Source organism: Octopus sinensis, linkage group LG15 (genome assembly GCF_006345805.1).
Source record: "Octopus sinensis linkage group LG15, ASM634580v1, whole genome shotgun sequence".
NCBI classification, from domain to species: Eukaryota; Metazoa; Mollusca; class Cephalopoda; order Octopoda; family Octopodidae; genus Octopus; species Octopus sinensis.
Window position 1 is genome coordinate 8,022,541 of NC_043011.1, and position 12,500 is coordinate 8,035,040.

The following is a 12,500-nucleotide window of genomic DNA, read 5'->3' on the forward strand; positions in this document are numbered from 1 at the left end:
AGTTTGAATGGTTCACCTCTGGAAACATAGGTGTTTCGTTCAACATCCTAAAGCAACCCTTATTCAAGGACCTTTTGAGCAGGATGGGCTACTCAACCTGAAGAAAATTCTAACTGGGCCCCACCTGCAAGGTCATGTGCTGTTTATCTTGATATGAGATCACCATGTCGCGCACATATGGTTGTGATGCATGTGCCTGGTGTACCTTTATCAGACGGGTAGTCATGATGGGTATATTGAGCTTCGTATATTTTACCCCAGTGTCACTTTGATGGCATGAACTGCTCTCTCACTCAATAATAATAATAATAATAATAATAATAATAATGATAATAATAATAATAAGGGCTAAAAGCAGAGAGTGAAGGTTTCATATTAGCTGCTCAATTCCAAAGTTAATTAAGCCGGAACTACCAAGCCAATGTAATGAAAAATGGAGCTGACCCAAAATGCCGATTCTGTAACGATGAGATTGAAACAATAGACCACCTAATCTCAGGGTGTAGAGTCTTAGCACCTGCAGAATATAAAGCAAGACATGACAGAGTCGGCCAGAATTTACATTGGACAATATGTCGGTATTATAAAATCAAAACCGCTGACAAATGGTATAAACACCATCCTGAAGCTGTGACTGAGGGGAAAATGTGTCGATTCCCTGGGAGTTCACCGTACATACCGACAAAACTATAAAAGCTAATAAACCGGATATTATTATAAAAGATCAGACAAAAAAGATGTGTTTATTAACTGACACGAGTATTCCTTGCGATCACAATATAGCGGCGAAAGAATTTGACAAGATCAGTAAATATAAAGACTTGCTAACAGAAATTGAAAAAATGTGGCATCTCAACACGACTACAGTACCAGTGATTGTAGGATCTCTAGGGATGATAAAAGAAGGTACTGAAACTATTTGAAAATGATTCCAGGCTTACCATCCCTACAGGAAGTGCAAAAATTCGTGTTAACTGGAATGACTTATGTACTGAGAAGAGCATTATCGGTGTGAAAACAACATCCATTCATGAATTTATTAATTAATTTTTTAAAATACACATTTTACCTGTGAATTTGCGTCTGTAATTTGGGAATGCATACAATGAGCTTCTCTGCCCAAGGTGTACGGAAAACACTCGGCGAGAAATGGAAGAAAATTTGAAGAAAGAAGGAAACAACTAATAATAATAATAATAATAATAATAATAATAACAACAACAATAATAATAGATAAGGCGAAGAGCGCGATGCGATTGCAGTAGATAGCTTATTGGTTGAACGATATTTCGACAGAAAGCCTGTATTTGTCGAGTTCAAAATAAAAAGTGATAAAAATTCCAGATTATACAAATTCAAATATAAAGTATTAACGAGAACAACCAGCGTCCACACCTTAATGGAATGATATCAGTCTTCAACTTTCAATTTTACAACTGGCGAAAAGAAAACGAAAGGAAAAAAGAGAGAATGGAAAGAAAAAAGAAAAGGGACAAGAAGAATGTTTAATCAAGCAGTTTTGTGTAAATTTGATGTAATTCTCCTGTCCGTTTATTATTTCCTCCAAGACGTGATGTTAATAACCCGAAAATATATTTCTCCTCATGCATTTTGAGTAATGAAAGTGTATCTGATTCAGAATATTTTCTGACAAAATGCATTTTCAAAATTGCAGCCGTTCAAAGCAAAATGTCCAGCAAATTCTGTCGAACCACTGTTATTGTGCGTGTCGTCATATCTGTGCCCCATTGAATCATTTGTCTAATTGTTCTGTTGTGCAACCAGCATAAATCAAGTCGTGGTTTGTGCATTCTACTGCGTACAACAAATAGGAATCTTTACATGTGCCACATTCTGCGTAAATCACAACATTTCTGTTATGATTCTTGATGGAATTCACTTGACTTATGTTGTTACACAATGAACCGGGCTTATCACTCTTGCGGTTGCTTTTCAAGGAATAGCGTGCAGATACTCCAATGATATTTTTCTTTGAGTCAGAAGTAGAGGTCAATAATTCTCATATATTTTCATTCCGTCTAAAGCCCAAAAATGTCCGGCTGAAGAAACATCTGTTTGAAACGAGAGTATTTTTCCGCCAAATGTTGGTAATTTTCATGCAACACTTTTGAAATGCCAACGAAATTTCGGTGCCAGTTAATCACTAAAGGAATTCTGTTAGATATTGTACTGTTTTTTCCTAAAATTATGTGAGTCAAGTTTTGACTTTCTTGCTAATCCTAACTATTTCATCTGCTATTTCCTTTAATCGTGATTCACTGTAACTGCGATTGACATAATGGTGTAGAAAAGCATTTGTATGCTTCCAGTAATCCCTATGTCAGTACAAACCCGTTTATTCCCGCCAAAATGGGGATTTCGGATTTGACAATGGATGCGTACTGGTCTGAAAAGTCATGGTCGTATATATGCAAGGACAAAAGTAAATCACAACAATTAAGTTGAATGCGAGACGGCCTTCATCTAACACAGGGGTTCTCAACCATTTTTTAAATCTATTAACCCCATTTGTTATTGTTTTATTCTGGTGGACCCCTCCATAGCCATTCGATGCTTAAAAACTAGTTTTATAGAAATTTCTTTCAAAATTCTTCTTTTGTTTTTCACTCATTAACTTATGTAAGTTGAACTGTGTGAAATGTTAGACAAAAGAACCCAACCGTTTCTTGCAATACACACCAACACATACATTAAAAACAACATTTATCTGCAGGGGCCCTTACAATACTGCCGTGGATGTTCAATTTACTATTTTGTTACGTGGACCCCATCAACATCTCATGTGGACCCTTGGTGTCAAACTTTTCTTCATGCTCCTTGTGACCTGTTCACTGACACAGAAATGCTGCAAGTGAAATGAAATGGATGTACATATAGTAAAAATATTAATATTTAAGAAATGTAACATTTTTATTTACCAGCTTATGGTCGATTGCACCGCTAGAAAAATCCAGTATTGTGGTTGTTGTTTTCGACATTACGCTTTCAGAAAAGTTTCTTCTTTCACCAACCATTTCCAAATATGGTATTCTGTCCAAAGAATCCAAAAGACCTTCCCAACTTGTTTTATTCAGCTTATCCATTTCACTTATAGCACCAGCAACCATTATCTGTGCAACCGAAATACATAGATAACTAGATAAACATAGATATACAGTTATACATATACACAATACGCAAGCATTTGATTGTGTGTGCAAGTGTGTGTGTGGATGTTTGCATTTGTATGTGTGTGAGAGAGAGAATGTGTGTGTGTGTGTGAGTGTGATGAAAGACAGATCGTTGCTTATCTACGACGATGTTTGTTGAACCTGTTCGATGCCATTGAATTATTCCAGGATATTTCGCTGGAACGAATTTCATTCATAACAATCAGAATAATTACTCCACTTCAAAAGTAAAGAAATGAAAGAAAACAGCATTCGACACATTTCAATTTAGATTTACAATCTTTCCGTAACAAGTTGACTTAGGTCCGTATCAAAGTTAGTTAAATTACTTGAATCCTGCACTCCATTCCTTACTACCGAACATTCGGAAACTACTCCTGACTGAGGTCTCTGCCGGTTAACTAATAGATATCAATGAAAACCGGAGCGAGGTGCAAACGAATGTAGACATACAATGTTAATATGACAGTTGAACTTACTTTTAAATTGTCATCGATCGTCTTCAAAGATTCGAATTGGAGTGTCCCGAACGTGGCCGCCAGTTCAAACCTGATGTCAAATTTGTCGCCAAGTTCCGTTTTTTCTGTAAGTCTTTCAATGACCTGACCCGGGGTGTTCAAGTGAAGAATTTTGTCCACTGCTTCATCATCATTTATAGTGTGTTCTGTTAGTGTTTGAGAGAAATTATATAAGATAAAGAGAGAGAAAGTGTAAAAGGCGATGATGTGTGTATGCTCCACAGAAATGCAAAAACAATCATCGTGTTCGAATTGATCGTGTCCTGGGAGGACAGGCCCGATATTTCCTACCAGGCCAAAATATTGGAAATAGTAGGACTCAGTAAACGAAGCCCTTATCAAAGGCTGACATGTGACCTCATTCCGCATTGAAGTTTGGTGCCACGGATTTCCATCAAGATCCGTGCGCTAATTGCTGCAGAAGATAGGTCTGGAATTCAGACAACTGAAGGAAGTCATTAAGGAAGAAGGCAGAGCAGCTGAAACTAACGCAGGATAGCTGTGGTTGATAAAAGATTGCAAGTGAACCGCTTCCGTAGGTGAAAACTGTTTCAGTCCTCGCTGCCCAACTCAGGCGTACAATCTAAGGGACGAAACGCTTATGACCCTGAATTACTTGTAGACGATACAGAAGTTTTTACACACACACACACACACACACACACACACACACACACACACACACACACACACACACACACTCACTTACTCACTCACTCATTCACTCACACATACAGACATGTTGATACAAATAGGAAAAATAGAAGTCAAAATATGAGAAATATGTATGAACGAAACTCTCGGACCTTGAGTCACTCTGTTACTTCTGCTAGGTAGTGGGTCCAGTCGATTATATCGACTCCAGTGCGTAACTGGTACTTAATTTATCGACCTCGAAAGAATAAAAAGCAAAGTCGACCTCGGCGGAATTTGAACTCAGAACGTAACGGCAAACGAAATACTGCTAAGCATTTTGCCCGGCGTGCTAACGTTTCTGCCAGCTCGCAGACTTGACTTTTGCTGAATATTAACACGCACACACACACACACACACATATATATATATATATATATATATATATACGCATACATACATATATATATATATATATATATACATATATAAATATGTATATACTTACATTTGTATATATATATATATATATGCACATAAATGCATACATATATAAATACATATATATACATATATGTATATATATATATATAATATATATATATATATTATCAAACAGAATTTGATGTTTCGGATATCAGAGTCCCCCGTCGGTAAAGAGAAAGCAAGAAGGGTAGTTGACGTGAGGGAAGAAGCAAGACAGAGGGAAAAGGGTTGGTGGCTGACTGGGAATGTAGTTCTATGAAGAGGAAAAGGCGGGATGTTGTATCTATGTATACACACACAAAAATGCACACGCACACACATCCACACACACACATACATACATACAGGCAATAACTAAGAAAGAATTCAAAAACAACAACAGAATTGGCAGTGAATATCATTGGTTAGACTTTTAGAGTTATCTCTACAAATTTTTAAATAGAATTTAGAGTCAACAGTAAAAATTACGAGGTTTCCTATATGAACACGTCTAATATAAATAATGCAGTCGGAAATAGACAAATAAGTAATGAGTGTATATACATATTTCAGGAGTCCTTGCTCCTTCATCAGTGCCACATCAAACCCATTAACTATCCGCGAATGCATTGCTTAGATACCTACCACCACTGAGTTTACGTATGACATACATTCCTGGCAACTGGTATACACATATTCATTGAGAGCAAGGAAACCGTATTTCGCTTTGCAACTAGAACATATTGCGAAGTATATTCTTTTCTGCTCTAGGCACAAGGCCCAACATTTTTGTGGGAGGGGCCAGTCGATTAGATCGACCAAAGTACGCAACTGGTACTTAATTTTTCGACCTCGAAAGTATGAAAGGCAAAGTCGACCTCGGAAGAATTTGAACTCAGAACGTAAAGACAGACGAAATACCGCCAAGTATTTCGCCCAACACGCTAACGTTTCTACCACCTCGCCGCCTTCTGTCAAGTATATTAAAGGCTTCGTATACAGAGTATATATAGAGACGTATGTATGTATGTATGTATGTATGTATGTATGTATGTATGTATGTATGTATGTATGTATGCATGTATGTATGCATGTATGTATGCATGTATGTATGTATGTATGTATGTATGTATGTATGTATGTATGTATGTATGTATGTATGTATGTGTGTATGTATGTGTATGTATGTGTGTGTATGTATGTATGTATATATATATTTATCTAAATATGTATATATAAAGACATACCTGGTTTTTGTGTAATTACAACCGAAAACGTGAAGCAAAATATAAGCAGAAGTTGATTCATCCTGGCTTCGAAGAGGAAAACTGATCTGAAACCGTCTGTTGGTGGCTCCTTTTAATACTCCTCAGACACCATTTAATCAATTCATGTATTTTCGCCAAGGCCGTGTGTTTTTGTACTTTTGTTCTGTTATAAGAAATGATGCTTTTGAACAGATAAGAACTGGTTGAACTACGTATAATTTCGGAATTAAAGATTTTATTCTATAGGTGCTTTCAAATTGTCGATATCTTTTGTTTGTGGCAACCGTTTTGCCGTAGAAAGCTCTGAGAAGCTTTCTTTACTGTATTTGCTTTGACTTTCGACAACGAAGTCTCAATTCATACGACTACAAAAACAAAAACAGAACGATTGTCAGACGTCCACAACAATATAGATGCAAATTCTTCAGCCACGTTGTACCTGGAACAGATGGAGTATATAAAGACAAGCAAGAAATAAAATTAAAAGGAATCATATAAAACGGTAGAAAATTGAGCAAGTGCTCATAGAAACCAATTTGGTTTTTGTGATCAGTCGGCTTATGTCAATTCTTACTCGATATTTTTTAGGCAGTTGGTGAAATAATTTTGCTGCTGGTATGCATCTGCGTTGCACAAGGCAGACGTCTATTGAGGAATAAATCAGAGTCGAGGAGAGATTTCTTGAAGAGGTTACCCGGCAATGTGGGCTTTAAAAAAAAAAGGTCAACCCATGTAATATTGTAGGAACGTTTGGAGAATCTCAAAAATCGGATTGTCAGATCGTCCTAGATGGCCGTTTATACATTCTGCATTTTATACCAATAAGACCATACTAAGGGCAGGTTACAAGGATGCACATGGCATCGGTCGAATTAGAAGTAAAGTTTCTTTCCTTAATGACACTACATCACTAGATATAGATGTTAGATAACCATCAGAAAAACGATTGCTACTGTTATACTAGCAATCACACTTTTCCAGCGATTATGAGGTATTTGTCCTTTCGTCGGCCCAAATGGAGCGAAGTGTTAGCGCTGTTTTGCAAAACTCTGTACTTGGAAACAAAGACGATTTTTCTGGATCCAGCTAGCAGCTCGTTTGTTCACTGCGCAAACACGAGAATGTAAGTGGGACCTTCAGAGTAGGGACCATTTATGCCCTGACTGAGCAAGACGATCGAACATTTTCCTGTATCCAAATACATTCTTGGGAACGTTCTGTTTATACGAAAGGTCGACTGGAATGGTATTTTAGACGCACGCTGGTACTGTGTGGTCTTAACTGATATAAAGTAGGACGTAAAAGCCTCGCAAACTTGTACTGGAAGTTCCACCACATTTGCAAGTCTCCACTCTATTTCCTGAATGCATCTCATGCGGAGTTAAACTGCATCAGATGGAATTCACAGTGTTAGAATAAATATCAAGTGATTTAGAGGCCACTACGTGCACTTTTATATATATATATATATATATATATATATATATATATACATATAAATATATATATATATATATATATATATATACACACATATACACACATATATATATATACATGCATATATATACATATATATATATGTATATATATATGTATACATATGTATGTATATATATGTATATATATATATACATATATATTATATATATATATTATATATATACATATATATATGTATATATACATATATGTATGTATGTATATATATATATGTATATATATATATATATATGTGTGTATATATATGTATGTGTATATATATATATATATATATATATATATATATATATATATATATATATATATATATAATATATATATATATATATATATATATATATATATATATATATCTTAGGCGCTTCTTGTTTTGATTATTTTCAGTCTACAGAGAAATAGTTAAGATTTCCCTGTTTGTATTAAGCTTTACCTGTAGCGTGATATTGTGTGATCTAAGATCTTCATTGATTGGCCCCTGATATTAAAGCGTTAAACTCATATCGTATGCAAATCAATCCTTATAGTTTTCTGGAGTTACTAGATTTATTGAGTATATAAACATATTGTCTGCTTATTTCTCTGTGATTGGTCAAAAAAATTACAGACACCCCTGATGAGAATGCAATAAGTTTCGAAAATCACCGTTTCTTTCATTCCACCGGGAAATAGTTAAATCTGTTTGTGTGTGTGTTGTGTGTGTGTGTGTGTGTGTGTGTGTGTGTGTGTGTCTGTGTGTGTCTGTGTGTGTTGTGTGTGTGTGTGTGTGTGTGTGTGTGTGTTTGCACGCATCGATCGATCTCTATGTATGTAGGTATGTATGTATGCATGCATGCACGAATGTTCAAACATATAAGTGCTGGACATAACACGTTTTAATCATTCAAAGCTGAGGCATTATTAAATCACTAAGCGCGCATAAGAACTAACGTTAAATTAGAATATATATATATTGCGTTGTCCGGAAGGTTCGTGCCGATTTTTAAAGGCAAGAAAAAGGTCAATAAATACTTGCATTACATTTTTTATCAAACAAATATGAACCATTTTGTTGCACAATGCGTCTTCATCTTTCCTTTAAATTGAAAATACCCTCTTCCCAGAACTGAGGTGGTATCATGGCAAAGAATTCATCAAGGTATCTTTTTACGTCATTTAAGGAATTGAAATTTTTACCATTAAGACTATTCTGCAGAGGCCCGAATAAGAGGAAATCTGAAGGAGCAATATCTGGTGAATATGGAGGGTGGGGTAACACATCCCAGCCGAGCTGCAGCAATTTTTGTCAGGTTCCCAAAGAAACGTGCGGTCTTGAAAACAACACTCTTCCTGTTGGCCAATTCTGGACGTTTCTCTTGAATTGCTGCTTTTAACTCGGCCAGTTGTGTGCAGTATTTCTCAGAATTAATTGTCTGGTTACTTGGGGGAGCTCATAGTACAGAATTCTTTTAGTAAGACTTTTTTAGGGTGAAGACCCGCTTTTGGGGTGGCTCAGGTCACTTACTCCAGGATCGCTTTCTCTGAACATTTCTCTAGATAATCCATTTCTCATCACCAGTCACAATTTGCTCTAAAAAAGGTGTGTTTTCATTCCGTTTATAAAGCGAATCACAGATAGAAATGCGATCCAAAAGGTTCTTCTCACTCAACTCTTGTGGTACCCAAACATCGTAGCGATTTGTGTAACCAAGCTTTACCAGGTGCCCATGAACGACGGATTTTGTTGGGTTGAGGCTTTCTGCCAATTCTCGAGTTGTGCAACGTGGGTTGTTCTCAATTAATGACTTGATTTGGTCATCATCTGTAGTGGATGCTCTGCCTGATCGCTCTTTATCAATAAGGCTACAATCTCCAGCTCGGAACCCTGCGAACCAATTCCGTACAGTTCTTTCGAATAAAGAAACATCACCGTAAACTGCGCATATTTCTTTGCTTGTGAGGCATTTTTCCCTTTACGGAAAAAAAAAACATCAAGTGCCGAAAATGAACTTTCTTATCTTCTATTTTAAAGGGTTAGAGAATTAACACAGGTTATAGGAACATAAACCTTCTTCCACGAAAAGATAGCTTAAACTGTGCTCTAAGTGGAGGTGTAGTCAAATCCTATTTTATGGACACAACCATGTTCTAAAATAAGTCGAAAGATAAGCTACTATAAATCGGCACGAACATTCCGGACAACCCAAGATATATATATATATATATATATATATATATATACATACATAAGTAGATTTGCACATGCATACATGCGTACATAAAAGCATATATATACGTGCGTGTGAGTATATACACACACTCACACACACATGCACATCACATTGCTGTCCACTTTAAAAGTATTGCTTGTACTTTTACTATTTCCCGTTCTAGTTACAAAATCGATCGCTCGACTTATTAAGAATCAGGTTGTTTTGTTTTATTACATGCTTTCTTTTTCTTGTTATTTGTAACTAATGTGAGCAAACAGATGCAAGTTGTGAAGGCCTAAGAGTTCTCTGACAGAGGTATTCACGTGGACATACACATGTTCTCGTAAACCCACCCACCTACCCACCCGCACACGTTCACACACACTCACACGCGCATATGCACGAACACACACATACGCACATATGTATACACAATCACATACCCACCTACACAGTTTTTACAATTTTCCTACTAAAAAACAAACAGGAGTGGCTGTGTGATAAATAGCTTGCTAACCAGCCACATGGTTCCGCGTTCAGTCCCACTGCGTGGCATCTTGGGCAAGTGTCTTCTGCTATAGCCCCGTGAGTGGATTGGTAGACGGAAACTGAAAGAAGCCTGTCGTATATATGTATATATATATATATATGTGTGTATGTGTGTGTGTTTGTGTATGTGTGTTTGTCCCCTTAGCATTGCTTGACAACCGATGCTGGTGTGTTTACGTCCCCGTCACTTAGCGGTTCGGCAAAACAGACCGATAGAATAAGTACTGGGCTTACAAAGAATAAGTCCCGGGGTCGATTTGCTCGATTAAAGGCGGTGCTGCAGCATGGCCGCAGTCAAATGACTGAAACAAGTAAAAGAGTAAAAGAGTATTCATACACACACACACACACACATATACGTTCAGCAAAATTTAGATTCAGTTGAATATGGTACTAAAGTTAAAGGTACCAGAATTATGTATGGTATTATCCATATAATTCAAAATGGGGTGATCAAAATAAGCAACAAGGATATCCAAGGGACAACTCTACCTTGGATATCATTGTTGCTTATTTTGATATATATATATTAATAATTAAGGGTTCTAGCAAGCAGTACCTGCATACTGAATTAGCAGTCAAATTGATCAAACCGGTACTGCTTGCTAGAAACCTTAATTATTCTTTTCCACTCTAGCCACAAGGTCTGAAGTTTTGAGGGAGGTGGGGCCAGTCGATTAGATCGACCCAGTACGAACTGGTACTTAAATTATCGACTCCGAAAGGATGAAAGGCAAAGTCGACCTCGCGGAATTTGAACTCAGAACGTAAAGACAGATGAAATACTTATTTCTTTACTACCCACAAGGGACTAAACACAGAGGGGACAAACAAGGACAGACAAACGGATTAAGTCGATTATATCGACCCCAGTGCGTAACTGGTACTTATTTAATTGACCTCGAAAGGATGAAAGGCAAAGTCGACCTCAGCGGAATTTGAACTCAGAACGTAGCGGCAGACGAAATACCTATTTCTTTACTACCCACAAGGGGCTAAACACAGAGAGGGAAAACAAGGACAAACAAACGGATTAAGTCGATTATATCGACCCCAGTGCATAACTGGTACTTATTTAATCGACCCCGAAAGGATGAAAGGCAAAGTCGACCTCGGCGGAATTTGAACTCAGAACGTACCGGCAGACGAAATACCGCTACGCATTTCGCCCGGCGTGCTAACGTTTCTGCCAGCTCACCGCCTCACCCTTAATTATTAATAGACTAGCTGAAGGTGACCTGATCTACGCGCGGGTAAGAGTATGGTTGTTACTTTCTGTTGCTTCCTTTCGGCACGTAAAAAGCACCATCCGAACGTGGCCGATGGCAGCGCCGCCTTGACTGGCTTCTGTGCCGGTGGCACGTAAAAAGCACCAACTGATCGTGGCACGAAAAAAACACCCACTACACTCACGGAGTGGTTGGCGTTAGGAAGGGCATCCAGCTGTAGAAGCACTGCCAGATCTGACTGGAGCCTGGTGCAGCCTCCTGGCTTCCCAGAACCCGGTCAAACAGTACAACCCATGCTAGCACGGAAAACGGACGTTAAACGATGATGATGATGATTCTCCCTCTTTGTTTCTCTCTCCTTTCTCTCTCACTTTCCCACTCTCTTACTCTTCCTTTCTCTCGGACCCTCCCTCGCTTTCTCTTACTGCATCTTTATCTACCTCTCTCCCATTTATAAACAACAAAAGATCTTGAGTAAGTTGAGAAAGAAATATATTTTCGAAGATCACGCATAAATATCAGGCAGTTACAAAGGAAAGGTCTGCTTCAAGGCAGACAACAAAACACTAACATTTAAAAGGGAAAGACGAACTTGCGAGCTGAATAAAAAAAAAAAATATTGGAAACCAAAGTTTGAAGGGATAGAATCTGAGGATAGTAAAGTCACCATGGCTGGCATTTCTTAACGACGGACAGCAACGTAGTGGCAGTTTAACAGCAAGCGTAAAATTTTGAATTTGATATAAAAGAAAATTCCTAAACACCAAGCTTTGAAGTGATTCTTTCTCACGCCAGTAGACTCACCATGGCAAGCATTCAAAACTTCTTCATCATGGACGGCAACACATTGACGATTAAAAGGCTGTCGCAAATTTTTTGACTTGATGTAACAGAGAATTTTTAAATACCCGCTCCCGTAAATTTTAATCCCCTTCCAGCCCCATTTAGACCCCT

The 12,500-nt window shown here is 37.5% G+C and overlaps 1 protein-coding gene across 2 annotated transcripts in view; it reads right to left on the reverse strand.

The window, feature by feature from the left end:
• The window catches only part of LOC115219946, a 38,286-nt gene extending 32,072 nt beyond the window's left edge, over positions 1-6,214 (reverse strand). The window contains exons 1-3 of one of the 2 annotated variants that reach the window (XM_029790248.2): positions 6,056-6,214; positions 3,671-3,855; positions 2,940-3,131 (exon numbers count right to left, since the gene is read on the reverse strand). In XM_029790248.2, the coding sequence (XP_029646108.1) occupies positions 2,940-3,131; positions 3,671-3,855; positions 6,056-6,116 (438 nt within the window). In that variant the 5' untranslated portion in view covers positions 6,117-6,214. The remainder of the gene's footprint in view (positions 1-2,939; positions 3,132-3,670; positions 3,856-6,055) is intronic. The other variant, XM_036509435.1, reaches the window with a different exon arrangement.
• Positions 6,215-12,500: the final 6,286 nt, after the last annotated feature.